The sequence below is a fragment of the Danio rerio genome, chromosome 4, assembly GCF_049306965.1.
Source record: "Danio rerio strain Tuebingen ecotype United States chromosome 4, GRCz12tu, whole genome shotgun sequence".
Lineage (NCBI taxonomy): Eukaryota > Metazoa > Chordata > Actinopteri > Cypriniformes > Danionidae > Danio > Danio rerio.
In genome coordinates this window covers 58963440-58984532 of record NC_133179.1, presented here as the reverse complement: position 1 = coordinate 58984532, position 21093 = coordinate 58963440, and the positions used below count along the sequence as shown (strand labels likewise).

Sequence of the window (21093 nt, the reverse complement as noted above, 5' to 3'; positions counted from 1 at the left end):
CGCGCGTGGCTGTGCATTTATACTTCTGTGCGCTGTCTCTGTTGGTCTGCATTAACACTTCTGAAACACTAGTTGGCAGTGAGGTGTAAATCTTCCTCTGTGTCGAGTTTCTTTGCGGCTTTTTTGCTTTTCCTGAACACTTCCGGGATGTACAAGTGGCTCAAACTCGCTCATTTTGATGCAGGAACCGGCGGACGTGCAACAACTTTAACTATGAGGTTAATACACAACAAAACTTTCCACCCGGAGCTCCTTCATGGGACTCCACACTTGTAAACAATCGCTCGCGCCATTCGCGCGGCTCTCGGTCCCGCCCAGACTCGTCAGCGCTACCAAGCCAACCAATCACAGAGCTTACGCTACGCGTCGTTGCGACGTGTAGTTACATTTTTTGAGAGGTGCACGTCAGTGACGGCCACGGTGAAGGGCTATGCGTCAGCGCCGTAGCATACACCGGCGTTTTACGCAGAAGTATAAATCAGCCTTCAACCACACGGCCACCGCGTCATGTATTTTCCTTCTTCTCTGGTGGAGGCTTGACTGTGGCACATAATTGTATATGTATGTTTCTGCAACTATTTTCGGTAAGATGACTTTCAATTTTGCCGTATGAACGAAAGATCAAATGAACAACAAAAATGGGATTCGATGGACTCGGCCACCCCGTCTTGTATGTACTCACTTTCCTGTTGGGGGCTGTACTATGGCATTTCTGTATGTATTTGCTGCTATTTTCGGTAAAGATGACGTAAAATTTTGCAACAACATCCTTCAAAACGATAAGAGCGTGTGAGTAAAACACTTTCCACGGAAGCACCGGCCTCTTTCAAACGCCAGAGGATTTGAACGACAAGGATGGGATTCGATGGACTCTTCCACCTCGTCATGTATGTACTGACTTTCATGACTTTCATGATGGGGGCTGGACTATGGCATATATGTTTGTATTTGCAGCTATTTTCGATAAAGATGACATAAAATTTTGCAACAACATCCTTCAAAACGCTAAAAGAGTGAGAGTAAAAGAACTTCTGCAGAAACACCATGATCTCTCGAAAGCCAGAACATATGAACGACGAGGATGGGATTCGAACCCACGAAGCAGAGCACAATGGATTAGCAGTCCATCACCTTAACCACTCGGCCACCTCGTCACATATTTTACTTCTTCTCTGGTAGAGGCCGGACTGTGGCACATATTTATATATGTATGTTTCTGCAACTATTTTCGGTAAGATGACTTTCAGTTTTGCCGTATGAACGACAAAAATGGGATTCGATGGACTCGGCCACCCCGTCATGTATGTACTCACTTTCCTGTTGGGGGCTGGACTACGGCATTTCTGTATATATTGGCTGCTGTTTTCGGTAAAGATGACGTTAAATTTTGCAACAACATCCCTTAAAACGATAAGAGCGTGCGAGTAAAACACCTTCCACGGAAGCACCTGCCTCTTTCAAACGCCAGAGCATTTGAACGACAAGGATGGGATTCGATGGACTCCTCCACCTCATCATGTATGTACTCACTTTCTTGATGGGGGCTGGACTATGGCATGTTTGTATTTGCAGCTATTTTCGATAAAGTAGACATAAAATTTTGCAACAACATCCTTCAAAACGCTAATAGAGTGAGAGAACTTATACAGAAACACCATGATCTCTCAAATACCAGAACATATGAGCGACGAGGATGGGATTCGAACCCATGCATGCAGAGCACAATGGATTAGCAGTCCATCGCCTTAACCACTCGGCCACCTCATCCAGCCTTTCCTTCCTCTCTGGTAGAGGCCAGACTGTGGCACATATTTGTATATGTATGTTTCTGCAACTATTTTCGGTAAGATGACTTTCAGTTTTGCCATATGAACGACAGATCAAATGAACGACAAAAATGGGATTCGATGAATTCTTCCACCTCGTCATGTATGTACTCACTTTCATGATGGGGGCTGGAATCTGACATTTCTGTATGTATTTGCTGCTATTTTCGGTAAAGATGACGTTAAATTTTGCAACAACATCCTTCAAAACGCTAAAAGAGTGAGAGTAAAAGTACTTCTACAGAAACACCATGATCTCTCGAATGACAGAACATATGAGCGACGAGGATGGGATTCGAACCCATGTGAGCAGAGCACAATGGATTAGCAGTCCATCGCCTTAACCACTCGGCCACCTCATCCAGCCTTTCCTTCCTCTCTGGTAGAGGCCAGACTGTGGCACATATTTGTATATGTATGTTTCTGCAACTATTTTCGGTAAGATGACTTTCAGTTTTGCCATATGAACGACAGATCAAATGAACGACAAAAATGGGATTCGATGAATTCTTCCACCTCGTCATGTATGTACTCACTTACATGATGGGGGCTGGAATCTGACATTTCTGTATGTATTTGCTGCTATTTTCGGTAAAGATGACGTTTAATTTTGCAACAACATCCTTCAAAACGCTAAAAGAGTGAGAGTAAAAGTACTTCTACAGAAACACCATGATCTCTCGAATGACAGAACATATGAGCGACGAGGATGGGATTCGAACACACGCATGTAGAGCACAATGGATTAGCAGTCCATCGCCTTAACCATTCGGCCACCTCGTCACGTACTTTCATCTTCTCTGGTGGAGGCCGGACTGTGGCACATAATTGTAAATGTATGTTTCTGCAACTATTTTCGGTCAGATGACTTTCAGTTTTGCCGTATGAACGACAAAAATGGGATTCGATGGACTCGGCCACCCCGTCATGTATGTACTCACTTTCCTGTTGGGGGCTGGACTACGGCATTTCTGTATATATTGGCTGCTGTTTTCGGTAAAGATGACGTTAAATTTTGCAACAACATCCGTCAAAACGATAAGAGCGTGCGAGTAAAACACCTTCCACGGAAGCACCGGCCTCTTTCAAACGCCAAAGCATTCGAACGACAAGGATGGGATTCGATAGACCCTTCCACCTTGTCATGTATGTACTCACTTTCATGATGGGGGCTGGACTATGGCATATGTTTGTATTTTCAGCTATTTTCGATAAAGTTGACATAAAATTTTGCAACAACATCCTTCAAAACGCTTAAAGAGTGAGAGTACTTCTACAGAAACACTATGATCTCTCGAATGCCAGAACATATGAGCGACGGAGAAGGGATTTGAACCCACACATGCAGAGCACAATGGATTAGCAGTCCATCGCCTTAACCACTCGGTCAACTCGTCACGTACGTTCCATCTTCTCTGGTGAAGGCCGGACTGTGGAACATAATTGTAAATGTATGTTTCTGCAACTATTTTCGGTCAGATGACTTTCAGTTTTGCCGTATGAACGACAGAGCAAATGAACGACAAAAATGGGATTCGATGGACTCGGCCACCCCGTCATGTATGTACTCACTTTCCTGTTGGGGGCTGTACTATGGCATTTCTGTATGTATTTGCTGCTATTTTCGGTAAAGATGACGTAAAATTTTGCAACAACATCCTTCAAAACGATAAGAGCGTGTGAGTAAAACACTTTCCACGGAAGCACCGGCCTCTTTCAAACGCCAGAGGATTTGAACGACAAGGATGGGATTCGATGGACTCTTCCACCTCGTCATGTATGTACTGACTTTCATGACTTTCATGATGGGGGCTGGACTATGGCATATATGTTTGTATTTGCAGCTATTTTCGATAAAGATGACATAAAATTTTGCAACAACATCCTTCAAAACGCTAAAAGAGTGAGAGTAAAAGAACTTCTACAGAAACACCATAATCTCTCAAATAACAGAACACACAAACGACGAGGATGGGATTCGAACCCACGCGTGCAGAGCACAATGGATTAGCAGTCCATCGCCTTAACCACTCGGCCACCTCGTCACATACTTTCCTTCTTCTCTGGTTGAGGCCGGACTGTGGCACATATTTGTATATGTATGTTTCTGCAACTATTTTCGGTAAGATGACTTTCAGTTTTGCCGTATGAACGACAGAGCAAATGAACGACAAAAATGGGATTCGATGGACTCGGCCACCCCGTCATGTATGTACTCACTTTCCTGTTGGGGGCTGGACTACGGCATTTCTGTATATATTGGCTGCTGTTTTCGGTAAAGATGACGTTAAATTTTGCAACAACATCCTTCAAAACGATAAGAGCGTGCGAGTAAAACACCTTCCACAGAAGCACCGGCCGCTTTCAAACGCCAGAGCATTCGAACGACAAAGATGGGATTCGATAGACCCTTCCACCTTGTCATGTATGTACTCACTTTCATGATGGGGGCTGGACTATGGCATATGTTTGTATTTTCAGCTATTTTCGATAAAGTTGGCATAAAATTTTGCAACAACATCCTTCAAAACGCTAATAGAGTGAGAGAACTTACACAGAAACACCATGATCTCTCAAATACCAGAACATATGAGCAATGAGGATAGGATTCGAACCCATGCGTGCAGAGCACAATGGATTAGCAGTCCATCGCCTTAACCACTCAGCCACCTCATCCAGCCTTTCCTTCCTCTCTGGTAGAGGCCAGACTGTGGCACATATTTGTATATGTATGTTTCTGCAACTATTTTCGGTAAGATGACTTTCAGTTTTGCCATATGAACGACAGATCAAATGAACGACAAAAATGGGATTCGATGAATTCTTCCACCTCGTCATGTATGTACTCACTTTCATGATGGGGGCTGGAATCTGACATTTCTGTATGTATTTGCTGCTATTTTCGGTAAAGATGACGTTAAATTTTGCAACAACATCCTTCAAAACGCTAAAAGAGTGAGAGTAAAAGTACTTCTACAGAAACACCATGATCTCTCGAATGACAGAACATATGAGCGACGAGGATGGGATTCGAACACACGCATGTAGAGCACAATGGATTAGCAGTCCATCGCCTTAACCATTCGGCCACCTCGTCTCGTACTTTCATCTTCTCTGGTGGAGGCCGGACTGTGGCACATAATTGTAAATGTATGTTTCTGCAACTATTTTCGGTCAGATGACTTTCAGTTTTGCCGTATGAACGACAAAAATGGGATTCGATGGACTCGGCCACCCCGTCATGTATGTACTCACTTTCCTGTTGGGGGCTGGACTACGGCATTTCTGTATATATTGGCTGCTGTTTTCGGTAAAGATGACGTTAAATTTTGCAACAACATCCGTCAAAACGATAAGAGCGTGCGAGTAAAACACCTTCCACGGAAGCACCGGCCTCTTTCAAACGCCAAAGCATTCGAACGACAAGGATGGGATTCGATAGACCCTTCCACCTTGTCATGTATGTACTCACTTTCATGATGGGGGCTGGACTATGGCATATGTTTGTATTTTCAGCTATTTTCGATAAAGTTGACATAAAATTTTGCAACAACATCCTTCAAAACGCTTAAAGAGTGAGAGTACTTCTACAGAAACACTATGATCTCTCGAATGCCAGAACATATGAGCGACGAAGAAGGGATTTGAACCCACGCATGCAGAGCACAATGGATTAGCAGTCCATCGCCTTAACCACTCGGTCAACTCGTCACGTACGTTCCATCTTCTCTGGTGAAGGCCGGACTGTGGAACATAATTGTAAATGTATGTTTCTGCAACTATTTTCGGTCAGATGACTTTCAGTTTTGCCGTATGAACGACAGAGCAAATGAACGACAAAAATGGGATTCGATGGACTCGGCCACCCCGTCATGTATGTACTCACTTTCCTGTTGGGGGCTGGACTACGGCATTTCTGTATATATTGGCTGCTATTTTCGGTAAAGATGACGTTAAATTTTGCAACAAAATCCTTCAAAACGATAAGAGTGTGTGATTAAAACACCTTCCATGGAAGCACCGGCCTCTTTCAAACGCCAGAGCATTCGAACGACAAGGATGGCATTCGATAGACCCTTCCACCTTGTCATGTATGTACTCACTTTCATGATGGGGGCTGGACTATGGCATATGTTTGTATTTGCAGCTATTTTCGATAAAGTTGACATAAAATTTTGCAACAACATCCCTAAAAACGCTAAATGAGTGAGAGAACTTATACAGAAACACCATGATCTCTCAAATACCAGAACATATGAGCAACGAGGTTGGGATTCAACCCCACGTGTGCAGAGCACAATGGATTAGCAGTGCATCACCTTAACCACTCGGCCACCTCGTCGCGTTCTCTACTTCTTCTCTGGTGGAGGCCGGACTGTGGCACATAATTGTAAATGTATGTTTCTGCAACTATTTCGGGCAGATGACTTTCAGTTTTGCCGTATGAACGACAAAAATGGGATTCAATGGACTCGGCCACCCCGTCATGTATGTACTCACTTTCCTGTTGGGGGCTGGACTACGGCATTTCTGTATATATTGGCTGCTGTTTTCGGTAAAGATGACGTTAAATTTTGCAACAACATCCTTCAAAACGATAAGAGCGTGCGAGTAAAACACCTTCCACGGAAGCACCGGCCTCATTTAAGCGCCAGAGCATTCGAACGACATGGATGGGATTTGATAGACCATTCCACCTTGTCATGTATGTACTCACTTTCATGATGGGGGCTGGACTATGGCACATGTTTGTATTTTCAGCTATTTTCGATAAAGTTGACATAAAATTTTGCAACAACATCCTTCAAAACGCTTAAAGAGTGAGAGTACTTCTACAGAAACACTATGATCTCTTAAATGCCAGAACATTTGAGCGACGAGGATGGGATTCGAACCCACGCGTGCAGAGCACAATGGATTAGCAGTCCATCGCCTTAACCACTCGGCCACCTCGTCAAGTGCTTCCTTCTTCTCTGGGGGAGGCCGGACTGTGGAACATAATTGTAAATGTATGTTTCTGCAACTATTTTCGGTCAGATGACTTTCAGTTTTGCCGTATGAACGACAGAGCAAATGAACGACAAAAATGGGATTCAATGGACTCGGCCACCCCGTCATGTATGTACTCACTTTCCTGTTGGGGGCTGGACTACGGCATTTCTGTATATATTGGCTGCTATTTTCGGTAAAGATGACGTTAAATTTTGCAACAACATCCTTCAAAACGATAAGAGTGTGCGAGTAAAACACCTTCCACGGAAGCACCGGCCTCTTTCAAATGCCAGAGCATTCAAACGACAAGGATGGGATTCGATAGACCCTTCCACCTTGTCATGTATGTACTCACTTTCATGATGGGGGCTGGACTATGGCATATGTTTGTATTTGCAGCTATTTCCGATATAGTTGCCATAAAATTTTGCAACAACATCCTTCAAAACGCTAATAGAGTGAGAATAAAAGAAGTTCTACAGAAACACCATGATGTCTCAAATACCAGAACATATGAGCGACAAGGATGGGATGCAAAACCATGCGTGCAGAGCACAATGGATTAGCAGTCCATCGCCTTAACCACTCGGCCACCTCATCCAGCCTTTCCTTCTTCGCTGGTGGAGGCCGGACTGTGGCACATATTTTTAAATGTATGTTTCTGCAACTATTTTCGGTAAGATGACTTTCAGTTTTGCCGTATGAACGACAAAAATGGGATTCAATGGACTCGGCCACCCCGTCATGTATGTACTCACTTTCCTGTTGGGGGCTGGACTACGGCATTTCTGTATATATTGGCTGCTGTTTTCGGTAAAGATGACGTTAAATTTTGCAACAACATCCTTCAAAACGATAAGAGCGTGCGAGTAAAACACCTTCCACGGAAGCACCGCCCTCTTTCAAACGCCAGAGCATTTGAACGGCAAGGATGGGATTCGATGGACTCTTCCACCTCATCATGTATGTACTCACTTTCTTGATGGGGGCTGGACTATGGCATATGTTTGTATTTGCAGCTATTTTCGATAAAGTGGAGATAAAATTTTGCAACAACATCCTTCAAAACGTTAAAAGAGTGAGAGTAAGAGAACTTCTACAGAAACACCATAATCTCTGAAATAACAGAACACACAAACAACGAGGATGGGATTCGAACCCACGCGTGCAGAGCACAATGGATTAGCAGTCCATCGCCTTAACCACTCGGCCACCTCGTCACATACTTTCCTTCTTCTCTGGTTGAGGCCGGACTGTGGCACATATTTGTATATGTATGTTTCTGCAACTATTTTCGGTAAGATGACTTTCAATTTTGCCGTATGATCGACAGAGCAAATGAACGTAAAAATGGGATTCGATGGACTCGGCCACCCCGTCATGTATGTACTCACTTTCCTGTTGGGGGCTGGACTACGGCATTTCTGTTTATATTGGCTGCTATTTTCGGTAAAGATGACGTTAAATTTTGCAACAACATCCTTCAAAACGATAAGAGCGTGAGAGTAAAACACCTTCCACGGAAGCACCGGCCTCTTTCAAACGCCAGAGCATTTGAACGACAAAGATGGGATTCGATGGACTCTTCCACCTCGTCATATATGTACTCACTTTCATGATGGGGGCTGGACTATGGCATATATGTTTGTATTTTCAGCTATTTTCGATAAAGATGACATAAAATTTTGCAACAACATCCTTTAAAACGCTAAAAGAATGAGAATAAACGAACTTCTACAGAAACACCATGATCTCTCGCATGCCGGATCAAATAAGCAACAAGTATGGGATTCAAACCCACTCGTGCAGTGCACAATGGACTAGCAGTCCATCGCCTTAACCACACGGCCAACACGTCATGTATTTTCCTTTTTCTCTGATGGAGGCCGGACTTTGGCACATAATTGTATATGTATGTTTCAGCAACTTTTTTCGGTAAGATGACTTTCAGTTTTGCCGTATGAACGAAAGATCAAATGAACGACAAAAATGGGATTCAATGGACTCGGCCACCCCGTCATGTATACACTCACTTTCCTGTTGGGGGCTGGACTATAGCATTTCTGTATGTATTTGCTGCTATTTTCGGTAAAGATGACGTTAAATTTTGCAACAACATCCCTTAAAACGATAAGAGCGTGCGAGTAAAACACCTTCCACGGAAGCACCGGCCTCTTTCAAACGCCAGAGCATTTGAACGACAAGGATGGGATTCGATGGACTCTTCCACCTCATCATGTATGTACTCACTTTCTTGATGGGGGCTGGACTATGGCATGTTTGTATTTGCAGCTATTTTCGATAAAGTAGACATAAAATTTTGCAACAACATCCTTCAAAACGCTAAAAGAGTGAGAGTAAGAGAACTTCAGCAGAAACACCATAATCGCTCAAACACCAGAACATACAAGCGACGAGGATGGGATTCGAACCCACGCGTGCAGAGCACAATGGATTAGCAGTCCATCGCCTTAACCACTCGGCCACCACGTCACGTACTTTACATCTTCTCTGGTGGAGGCCGGACTGTGGCATGTATTTGTATATGTATGTTTCTGCAACTATTTTCGGTAAGGTGACTTTCAATTTTGCCGTATGATCGACAGAGCAAATGAACGACAAAAATGGGATTCGATAGACTCGGCCACCCCGTCATGTATGTACTCACTTTCCTGTTGGGGGCTGGACTACGCCATTTCTGTATATATTGGCTGCTGTTTTCGGTAAAGATGACGGTAAATTTTGCAACAATATCCTTCAAAACGATAAGAGCGTGCGAGTAAAACACCTTCCACGGAAGCACCGGCCTCTTTCAAACGCCCGAGCTTTTGAACGACAAGGATGGGATTCGATTGACCCTTCCACCTCGTCATGTATGTACTCACTTTCCTGTTGGGGGCTGGACTATGGCATATATGTTTGTATTTGCAGCTATTTTCGATAAAGATGACTTAAAATTTTGCAGCAACATCCTTCAAAACACTAAAAGAGTGAGAGTAAAAGTACTTCTACAGAAACACCATAAAATCTCTCGAATGCCAGAACATATGAGCGACGAGGATGGGATTCAAACCCACACGTGCAGAGCACAATGGATTAGCAGTCCATTGCCTTAACCACTCGGCCACCTCATCATGTATATTCTTTCTTCTCTGGTGGAGGCCGGACAGTGGCACATAATTGTAAATGTTTGTTTCTGCAACTATTTTCGGTAAGATGACTTTCAGTTTTGCCGTATGAACGACAGAGTAAATGAACGACAAAAATGGGATTCGATGGACTCGGCCACCCCGTCATGTATGCTATTTTCGGTAAAGATGACGTTAAATTTTGCAACAACATCCTTCAAAACGATAAGAGTGTGCGAGTAAAACACCTTCCACGGAAGCACCGGCCTTTTTCAAATGCCAGAGCATTTGAGCGACAAGGATGGGATTCGATGGACTCTTCCACCTCGTCATGTATGTACTCACTTTCATGATGGGGGCTGGACTATGGCATATATGTTTGTATTTGCAGCTCTTTTTTTTATAAAGGTGACATAAAATTTTGCAACAACATCCTTCAAACCGCTAAGAGAGTGCGAGTAAAACACCTTTCACAAAAGCATCGGCCTCTTTCAAACGCCAAAGCATTTGAACGACAAGGATGGGATTCGATTGGCTTGGCCACTTTGTAATAAAATTTTGCAACAACATCCTTCAAAACGCTAAAAGAGTAAGAGTAAAACAAGTTCCACAGAAGCACCAGGCTCTCTCGAATGCCAGGACATATAGCGACGAGGATGGGATTTAAAGAGCACAATGGATTAGCAATGCCAGCTGCTGAAGGATTGTCCATCAATATTTCACAAATGTTGAAGATAAGAGCCAATCGGAGCGATTGGGTCCAACATTGTAGCCAATCACGTTGCAGCGTCTCAACATTTGCAGCCAATCGCGGACCGTAGTTCTCAACATTTTCAACATTTGACCAATCAGAGTCATGGCAATGTTAAAGCTGGGGAAGGAACCATTCCAAGATTCACCGCTAGGTGTGCAGTCAAACAGGTTAGTCAGATGTCAATCAATTTTCCGAACTGAGCCGAAGGTACACGAAGGAATAACAGGGTCATCTGGAGGCGGGTCAGAGGTCAAAAAAGTTTCTTGACCTTCAGTGATTTTCGACAAACAGCATCATTCGACAGAGCACAGCATCGTTTTGTTAAAAAGTTCAGGATTTTTTTTCTGATAGTGATTTCTTAAAAAAGATAAGAAAATCTACATAATTGCACGTATTAATGTTTTAGTGTGTTGTATTTCAAATTTGGATACTTTAATCTAAAACCGTTTAATTTATAGGAAAAAAAATGTCTAAAAAATTCCACAAAGCCATGTCAGACGCTGACTGGATTTCACGTCTGGAAAAGTTTGCCAGCACAGGAGTTTGGCCATCAGATGAGGGCAACAGGAACAGGCCAGCTCCTCGATAAAAAAAGTGGCTTGAGATTTATCAAAGGGTGTTTATTTCGTTTACATGATATAACGTTTGTTGATATTTGCTTAACTTGTTAAGCTTCAGTACATTCAGTACAGTATCTATGTAAAACATGTCATACTTGTTTTTAAATATTAATTTGTTTTAAATTGCATGTATTTTGAGATTTACGTCGAATAATTTACTATAGTTTGACCGTTTATGAGAGTGATTTTAAAAGGTGGGGGAATGGATTATGAATGTACAATACATGCTGTGAGTTTACCTGCAAGCTGTGTGACAAGCGTGCGTGCGTAAAATTTTAGTACAACACCCTAGTCTTTTGTTTCAAGTATATCAGTATCTAGCAAGATGCCCAAACTTCTGACGTACGAAAACGTTCCTTTATCGAAGTAGTTCACAACTATCCATTAACAGAATTTGTAATGTAGTCAAATGTGTAGTTGGTCAACGGATGCTAGCGACAATGTTTTTCCCCCCTGTAGTTCAGTGTTTTGTTTTGTCTTGGACAAACGCAGCTGCATAAATCCTTAAGTTTTAAATAAAAGTGAAACTATCAACATAAAGCTTGACCGCTTTCAAGCTACAAATACAAGCACTGTCATTTACAGCTCATTGCTGCCTAATGGTGTTAATGGAAGTTTTTACCAGTATTATGTAATGTATGAGTGAATGGTCTTTTCCAGAAAAATTCCAGAACATCGTTGCCTGTGTGAACAGTACATGTTTTAACTTACTGGTAAAGACGTTCCAGATATTTTCTGGATATTTACCAGGTAACACTGTGTGAAAGGGTCGTTTATAGACGTTTATTAGCCTTGGTCTTAACATTAATATTAATTTTTTGCCTATTCCACATTAAAAAAACGGTTTAACTCTGTTTTGTTTGGGAACTCGCGTGGTCAGAATCTTTATTGGGCAGCGTTCTGCACAAGCTGTTTAAACAGTGGACTAGTACAGTCAGATAATTTTCCATCGAACTGTGTCATAGCTCATTACCACAAGGTTGACCTGATTTTAGCCCTCCTTGATGCCCACATTGCCCAAATGCACCGCACTGCTTTCGCCTTAGCTCGCCTCCAGCTCCTCTTTGAAAATTAATGACTTCTGGCTACTTTGACAGTCTCGCCAACAACGCTTGAACGCACTGTAAGAGTCAATCTCATGTTTACTGCCTGTTTAGTGAGGTACTTACAATATTTGGCATGCCTGTTTTTTAACCAACTCACTGATTTCACTAACTTCAAGTTGTTGTTAATTGCATCTTAGCAATTTCAAGTCATTTTTATTAATAAAGTGCCTATGCAATGCAGATTGTGTCAAAGAAGCTTTACAGTGATGAACAGGGAAATGATCAAATCCATATAACAAAATGTAATTGTTGAGAGATGTTTTCAAAACAAAAATTGCACAATTGATTCATTGATAGTTTGTTTGACTGAATGTTTATTTATTGTCTGAATTGAATGATTTTACTCACGTTTTGTTTGTATGCAGCAATTTCAAGTCATTATTAATGTACATTTAAAACACTATGTTGTATGTTGTGCTATGTATTGTGTGTAAGTTCCAGTACGCTTTAAACACTTCAGTCGTGATATGCTAGTAGTAGTAGTAGGTTGTGGATGACCGTGTAACAGTAGATTACATGTGTCTCATAATGTATGATTTGCAGTTGTGTATTGTAAAGGCGAGTACTCTTTAACCACCTCAGTCTTGGTAATGTAGCATAGTGCTGTGTTTGTGTGTTGTGTATGATCGTGTACCTCTGAAACACACTGGTCCCTCTAATGCAGAGAACTGACATGTTGTGTGTGTTGTAAAATTACTGTCCTAATAATTCAATAGGTCCCTATATAGACCAATTATGTAATAGGCGGGAACATTTTTGGAAGGGCCGTGGCTGTCCTTGTACACCACCATAATATCATACAGTATAATGATCCATTTTAATGTGTGTATAGATAATCCAAAGTGATGTATGAGATCTGCAGAGGAAAACAAAATTTTTGATATGTTTATTATATCTGTAGGACATCGGGAAAGGGGTGTCCCCTTATACCACCACCCAACTTTTTTGGTGATCAAAGTCCTTCTATACCACAAAAACCAGTATGTGTGTGTGTGTGTGTGTGTGTGTGTGTGTGTGTGTGTGTGTGTGTGTGTGTGTGTGTGTGTGTGTGTGTGTGCGTGTGTGTGTGTGTGTGTGTGTAACTGTGGCTGAATGTGCAGATGTGTCCACAGACGTGCTGAATGTGTGTGTGTGCTGTGTGTGTTGTGATTGAGAGAGCGTCTGGTCTGTGTTCAGAAGCTCGTACTCAGTGTCTCTGTGTTGGTCTTGATGGAGCAGAAGCCTTTATTTCTCTGAGCGCAGCAGGAAAGCTTCAGCTAAACTGTGTGTTTTCCTACTTTAGTCAATCCAACACTGAAAACTCCTCATCAAGTCAAGAGTTACAGGCTTATTACTGGACACAGACATTACTGAGCTTGATTTATTTGCTTTATTAAGCATTAATAATCCACAGTTGTGCTTGTGAACATCAGTTAATGCACTGAGAGTCAACAAGAACTAACAGAGAACAGCTTTACTGTCATCAACTAACTGAACAGATCAATAAATACTGGAATAAATGTGTTTTTATTGTTCAGTTCAAGTCAAATCATGAAGAAGAAGAAGACCAGAAGAGCAGAAACAAACGTCACACTTCATTTCTCCTTTATTCATTGAGCTGCTGGATTTCTCTACAGTTGATTCAAGATTTGACAGAGATTCAGACAGGATTCAGACATTTCCATGTTCATCATCACATTCTAATATCAGCAGTGGATTTGACATTGACTTTTATTATTTGTGCTCAAACAACAGAGAAACAATGAAGAAGATCAATCTGTAGACAAGAATGAGCTGATCTGAACACAGCAGCATCCTGGAGGACACTTCATCAACATCAATGATGAGACTAATGAAGACTGACACACACACACTCACACGCACACACACATAACAGTGAACACATACACACACACACAGGCACACGCGCACACACACATACACGCACACAAACACACACGCACGCACACAAACACGCACAAAAAGCACGCACACACACACACACGCACGAAAGCACGCACACACAAACACACACACACACACAAACAGACTTTCTCTCTCACATACACATGCACATGGACACACACACACACACTGTATGCCGTGCACACACAAACACAAATACAGACTCTCTCACACACACACACACACACACACACAAAAACATACACAGCAAATTCATTGGTGTTAAATTTCAAGTGTTGTGGTAATTCAGAGTAAAGTGTTAAAATTCTAGAGTTAGATAAAGGTAAAATAACCCTCTCGGCGTTAGAAGCTGATTTGCCTCCTTGTCATACAGAGTAACATGTATCTACCTTTGTAGAAAACCCCTGTATTTGAAAAACTAATCAGAGTGTCTGAAATCTCGCCACACCCTCATTCACCTGGCCCTTAAATTAGTCAATTAGTTTAGTCCACTAGACAGAGGGAATGTCCACAAATAAGTGAATTCAGACACCTGCTGTTCAACACCTGCTGTTAACAAGCACAATCACTGAAGGAATAAGAAACTGAAGGAAGAAATAAAACTACAGACACAGCCTCACACCAAACCAACTGAATTAAAACAGAGGATTAAACAACTCCATTAAATAATAGCATAAGCAGCTTCACTGATTACAGTTTGACTTCATTTCTGTAAGAATATCTGACAATGAACAGAGGTTTATATTTTTTTTATTAAAAATATTTCATTTGACCTCACCATCATAGAGATCAGAGGCTGCTTATTTGAGCTCTTGAAGCTTTACTCTTTTATCCTAATGTTTCTAAAACTCATTAGCTATAGCAAGAAAGATCAAGAGAAACTATACTGTATATGCTTAATTGTTATAGATATAATTTCAGGTATTTAATGAGTTGATTCATAAAGATATGCAAATATAGTTATATTAAAACTGCATGGGACAATACTCCTGGCAGTCTGCTGCTCTTCATAAAAGATACAACAAAACAATAGGATGCAAATAATAATTAGAGTGTCATGCACTAAACATTCAAGGTCCAGCTTGCTCATATAACACACAGGCATCAAGAATCAGGATATGAACCTCAACCGTGGTTGCTAAAAAAAAAAAAAGCTGCATAGTTCATGCTGGGTGCCAGCATAGTACAAAGCTCCCAGCATGCATTGCAGCATGAATAAATTATGCAGCTTTATGTTCTTACAATCTCTTTCTTTTCCTTTATTTTGTGTTGTTTTTGGGAGGTGATATTTCAGTAGAGTGTTTTTTTTTTACTTGATTTTTATTTTTTTGTTTGTCACCATTATTGAGATTCAAAGACTAACTGTTGATGTCTGTGTGTTTTTAAGTTTTGCCATAAATCAAACATTCTTATTGTAAATATTGGTTTTATATTATTGGAGTTTCAGTGGTTCCATTTATGTATATTATTTATTTCTCACACATATCACATATGATATAGAATTAGAAAACAAGCAGGAATGGAAGGCTATGTTATCATAAATAATCTCTTTAGACTGATACTTTAACTTTCTTTAGGCTTTTCATGCTATATGTAAAAATAGTGTAATTAACACTAACTATAGCGGCCGAAATAAAAGACATTTATAGTAAGAAGTTGAAGAGCCTGACTAAAGCAGACTCTGTCCTCCATCATGGTGACTTCAAATGAACAACAGAAATTTCATTAAGAGCTTTTGTTCACATGACAGAAATCAGGTCAGTAATAGGTGAAGCTCCATGATAAGTTGTTTATTTGATGAGTTTTTTTTTAAAGATGTTAAAAAATGACATTTTTTTACTGTGTAATTTGTTTTATTTTTATTGATTATTATTTTATTTAGAGTTTTTTTTCTCAGTTGATTTCATCTTTGGTTTTGGCTTGTGTTTTTCTGTCCTTCAGTGATTCTGCTTGTTAACAGTTGTTCATCAATAATTCTCAATCCTCCTTTAATTAGACACTTAATTGTCTCATTAACTTCATCACTGAGTGTTCAGCCCTCTGTAGTGAGAACACTAGTGAGGATTTTGCTCTGGAATTTAAGGCTTACGTGTGTTCGAATGAGAAATACAGACTGTGGGATTTGTTTTTAACAGAAATATTCTGGAAACTGAATTTACGAATGTAAAATGTTGAAAACAGCAGATTACTGGCAACCACTGCTGCCAGTATTTTGACATACATTTAACAGATATTTTACACAATAAGAGTTTGCTAATTAACACTCTGGGTGTTAAAAAATTTAACACTTTCAAAAGTGTTATTTTAACACTTATAGTGGTTCCCATATAAACACTGAGGGAGTGTTAATTTTAACTCTAAGGAAGTTAAATCTACTAAATCTAAAATTTGCAGTGTGAGATCTATAAAAATACAGACTGTTGAATGTGCTTTTAACAGAAATATTCTGTAAACTGAATTTATGAATGTTAAAAACAGCAGATTACTGGCGACCACAGCTGCTGGTATTTTTCCGTAAAATCTAAAAAAAAAAAAAAAAAAAAAACTGCTAAACAGGTTTTTGTGTCACCATTGTGGAGGATAATAGCGTCTCTGTTCAAGTCCAAGATGAACTGAGAATATTTGATGTTATGCTGCATCTTCTTTTGTTTAAAGGTAACTGTGTAGTTACTAATGCTGTCAAAATCTGTTTGCTAATTGCAATCATACATGAAAACATTATTGCATCTAAAGACCTTAAATTTATGTGCACTAAGCTATGATATTGTAAAATGAACAATGTATTAGTTCATGAAATATGGTTACTTTTTGTAAATGTATACAGTTATATAAAACTTCCATGTTTTTCACAGAAAGATTCTGGCAACCACAGCTGCTGGTATTTTTTCGGAAATTTAACAGATATTTTACACTATAAGAGTTTGCTAATTAACACTCTCTTGGTGTTGACAATGTTAACACTTTCAAAAGTGTTATTTTTAACACTTATAGTGGTTCCCATATAAACTCTGAGGGAGTGTTAATTTTAACTCTAAGGTAGTTAAATCTACTATCTAAAATTTGCTGTGTACTTCGTAAGAAATGACTTTAGATATTGTAAATAAGCATCAAGTTTTGTTTGAGATTGCGTCCTCTAATTCATTAGTGTAGCCATAAAAGAGACTGTACATCAGAAATACTGGGTGCCTTATTTATTGTCAAAATAATGTGCAAAAAAATAAAATAAAAAATTTCTTATCATTTACCTTATATGTGAAATAAGCAGGGCCAGCTGTAGCACTTTCTAAGAAGAGCAAATGTCAAATTTATTTTGTTATTAGCGCAACGCACATGCAGCGAGCTCATCTGTTTGTCGGAACTACTAGGTACTATTTATTATCAACTATAATGTGTTTAATTAGTTAATTTGAAATTTATTTCATTATTCCAGCAATAATTGTTGAGTGAAAGAATGCGCTAGAAATATGCATTGCGGCTCACTTTATTGTACAGGCTTATTGCACTTAAACTTTTTTAGGTTCGGCTCTCGAATTAGTAAGGTTACGAGTAAATGTTATTTAAAATATTTCGCAAAGCCTGCCATGTAGCCTACAATAACAGCAAATTACAAAAAATAATAAGACAAGCCTACTTTGGCGTTGCAATAAAATAGTATTAATTATCAAATAAATTATTTTAATATATAATTAAAATATAAAGAGATAAAATAAAAACAAATGGTAACCTTTGTTTTTATAACAGGGCCTAATGTGTTCTTATTCTGGTTCTGCTAACAACTATTAAAAAGAAAAAGAAAACTAAACAATAAAAACACTAGTAAGTGATAATAATAATAATCATTATTATTATTATTATTATTATTATTATTATAAAGCCCTTGCTCTGAAACAACCATACAAACCAGGTGCTGTTCGGAAATGGCTATCTTTGCTCAGCATCAGGTGCACAGCAGCAAGAAGCTTGGCAGTGAACTATGACCTTATTTTAATGACAAATGTCTAAGAATGCTGCTAATTTACGTTTTTATTTAATTTATACATGTGCAATGAGTGTAAGCCTGCTAACTGTGTGTGGTTCAAATAATAGAATATGTAAACTTAGTTTATGTATAATTAAATAATAATAAATAAAAGCCTGCGTGTAAGGCTTTTATTTTGAGGGGGCGACGTCACAAGCTCAGATTTGGTTGACCATTTAGAGGAAAGTGGGCGTTTCAGGATCGCCTACATGTGTAAAATGAATTTTAAAGTCGTTTAACCATTTTCTTACCTTAAACAAAAAAACGAAAATCCAGCCAAAATCTTGTTTTTTTTTGTTTTCTCGTGAGCAAAAGAAAAACTAAAAAACGGCCGTTTTCTCCATTACATTTATTCTGTTTGAAAATGGAAAACAAATGAACAAAACGTACACGGACCATACACTGACCGTTTTTGTTTTCTGGTGATTTTATTTTTTGCTATTCAAAATAAAAAATCTAATCATTTTTGAATTTTGTTTTTTTATTTTTCACCACGAAAAAGAAAAATGAGCTGTTTTTTCATTTTCGTTTTAAAATTCAAAAACCAAAATCAAAAAATGGCTCGTTTTTCAATATCCATCTCTAAAATGAAAATCCAATAACCAAAAGATACACTGACGACTATACTACACCTGTCTTATCTGCCTCTGAGCTAACTTACCTTAACTGTCTCTATCAAATGTCCAGTCTGCATCATTCTCTTGGTCACTAAAACCCATCTCATCCTCACTTTCATCTGCAGGAATAGCTTGTTCTGTCCTTTTCTTCTTTCACTTACCATAGAACATGGTGTTGCTCGCCAATACACTGTTCCCTGTATTGATATCTATTCAAAAGTAGTATTGCCATTAAAACTAGATTTTATCCATAATGCAAATGCCATTAACACAAGTAATCAACATTATATTACCAGCATTCATGTTGTTATTGTTACAACTTAAAAGTTCACAGCTGACCTTCCTAGCTAGCTAATCCATTGCAATATTGCATGTTCCACTATTGCACAGTGTTGCCATTTGGCAACACACACATTTGATCGATTTACAAAAAAATTATTTGATAAAAAAAATTTGTGTTGTGAATGTCATCATATCTTACTGGAGGTGATGTTTTATGAAGAGGTGATTTTTTTGTGGATCTGACATAATTTGATACTTTGTGTACAGTTGTAGGACATTTAAACTTGCTTTCAGTTGTGTATAATACTAGAAGTGTTTAGCCACTGTTTCCTTGGTTACTATAAGAGCTTGTGTAGCAAACGCGGACGGTTTCGCGTCGTCCGCCTCAGTTTCGGCCCTTGTTTTGACTCTGGATGCGTGTCCAGCTGAATTCAATTAGCTAGTGCTTTGGGGTTGTACCACCGCGGCAGTTCACCGCGGCAGCGGTCGCGGCAGCCTCGTGTGAAGACCGACGAGTGTAAAGACCATCGACTCTACCTGCGCAACTCCACCGAGCAAAGACACCGACAAAGCACTTGAGTACTTTACTTTCTTGTTTTACTTTATCTTTACACTTATTCTTGCTGTCAGTGCACTTTTATTATGTGTTTTCTAATTCCTGTTGTTACTAACACTCGCAAAACACGGGAGGTACGCTGCAGGCGTAATCCTCACAACCTTCGCTCAATACATGTATCTGCTATTTCACAACTCTCTCTCTCCGAGGGCCTCTGGAATTGTCAATCAGCTGTTAACAAGGCACATTTTATTACCTCCATAGCTACATATTCTGACTATAATCTCATGTCTCTAACTGAGACCTGGTTGAGGCCGGAGGACACTGCTACACATGCTACTCTTTCTGCTAATTTCTCTTTTTCCCACACTCCTCGTCAGACAGGGAGAGGGGGTGGGACTGGACTACTAATTTCCAAAGAATGGAAATTTACTCTGATACCCTCCCTGCCAACAATCAGATCCTTTGAATTCCATGCAGTCACCATTATCCACCCCTTCTACATAAATGTGCTTGTCATCTACCGCCCACCAGGTAAATTAGGTCACTTCTTAGATGAACTGGATGTTCTTCTCTCATCTTTTTCTAATATTGACACTCCCTTGTTGGTGCTAGGTGACTTCAACATTTACGTTGACAAACCGCAAGCTGCAGATTTTCAGACTCTGCTTGCCTCTTTTGACCTAAAAAGAGCACCTACCTCTGCTACCCACAAATCAGGTAATCAGCTAGACCTTATTTACACACGACACTGCTTCGCTGATCAAACAATAGTAACTCCACTACAAATATCCGATCATTTCCTTCTGTCCCTCAACATCCACATTACTCCTGAGCCATCACACACTCCAACACTGGTTACCTTTCGCAGAAACCTACGATCTCTCTCACCCAATAGACTATCCACCATTGTTTCAGACTCTCTTCCTCCATCTTGCAAACTCTCTGCACTTGATACGAACAGTGCCACTGATACACTCTGCTCCACACTAGCATCATGTCTAGACCGATTATGTCCTCTTGCATCCAGGCCAGCCCGTGCCAGTCCTCCTGCACCCTGGCTCTCGGATGCTCTCCGTGAGCATCGCTCAAAACTTGGGGCTGCAGAGAGAATTTGGCGGAAAACTAAAAATCCTGCACAGCTCTTAACATACCAAACTCTTCTGTCCTCTTTCTCAGCTGAGGTTACTTCGGCAAAGCAGACATATTACCGTCTGAAAATCAACAATGCCACTAATCCTCGCCTACTTTTTAAAACATTTTCCTCCCTCTATCCTCCTCCACACGCA

General features: G+C 40.1%; 2 protein-coding genes and 11 non-coding genes across 16 annotated transcripts in view; 1 reads left to right on the top strand and 12 right to left on the bottom strand.

Annotated features, from left to right (window-relative positions):
* Positions 1 to 21093, bottom strand: part of LOC100537530 (uncharacterized) — an 858077-nt gene that overhangs the window by 233868 nt on the left and 603116 nt on the right. The window lies entirely within an intron of this gene.
* LOC137491106 (uncharacterized) overlaps positions 1 to 21093 on the top strand; it is a 1257671-nt gene that overhangs the window by 1230186 nt on the left and 6392 nt on the right. The window contains exons 1-2 of one of the 4 annotated variants that reach the window (XM_073948423.1): positions 18657 to 20338; positions 20420 to 20524. The exons of 2 other annotated variants lie outside the window; for them this stretch is intronic. In XM_073948423.1, coding sequence (XP_073804524.1) covers positions 19891 to 20338; positions 20420 to 20524 — 553 coding nt within the window. In that variant the 5' untranslated portion in view covers positions 18657 to 19890. Of the gene's footprint in view, positions 1 to 18656; positions 20525 to 21093 lie in introns of those variants that run through there. One more of the 4 variants, XM_073948422.1, reaches the window with a different exon arrangement.
* trnas-gcu (transfer RNA serine (anticodon GCU)) lies at positions 1074 to 1154 on the bottom strand. Its single transcript has one exon. It is a non-coding gene; the product is annotated as a tRNA-Ser (tRNA).
* trnas-gcu (transfer RNA serine (anticodon GCU)) lies at positions 1686 to 1767 on the bottom strand. Its single transcript has one exon. It is a non-coding gene; the product is annotated as a tRNA-Ser (tRNA).
* On the bottom strand, positions 2107 to 2188 carry trnas-gcu (transfer RNA serine (anticodon GCU)). The gene has a single exon. It is a non-coding gene; the product is annotated as a tRNA-Ser (tRNA).
* trnas-gcu (transfer RNA serine (anticodon GCU)) lies at positions 2528 to 2609 on the bottom strand. The gene has a single exon. It is a non-coding gene; the product is annotated as a tRNA-Ser (tRNA).
* trnas-gcu (transfer RNA serine (anticodon GCU)) lies at positions 3790 to 3871 on the bottom strand. The gene has a single exon. It is a non-coding gene; the product is annotated as a tRNA-Ser (tRNA).
* trnas-gcu (transfer RNA serine (anticodon GCU)) lies at positions 4421 to 4502 on the bottom strand. The gene has a single exon. It is a non-coding gene; the product is annotated as a tRNA-Ser (tRNA).
* Positions 4842 to 4923, bottom strand: trnas-gcu (transfer RNA serine (anticodon GCU)). Its single transcript has one exon. It is a non-coding gene; the product is annotated as a tRNA-Ser (tRNA).
* Positions 6701 to 6782, bottom strand: trnas-gcu (transfer RNA serine (anticodon GCU)). Its single transcript has one exon. It is a non-coding gene; the product is annotated as a tRNA-Ser (tRNA).
* Positions 7957 to 8038, bottom strand: trnas-gcu (transfer RNA serine (anticodon GCU)). The gene has a single exon. It is a non-coding gene; the product is annotated as a tRNA-Ser (tRNA).
* trnas-gcu (transfer RNA serine (anticodon GCU)) lies at positions 9230 to 9311 on the bottom strand. Its single transcript has one exon. It is a non-coding gene; the product is annotated as a tRNA-Ser (tRNA).
* Positions 9871 to 9952, bottom strand: trnas-gcu (transfer RNA serine (anticodon GCU)). The gene has a single exon. It is a non-coding gene; the product is annotated as a tRNA-Ser (tRNA).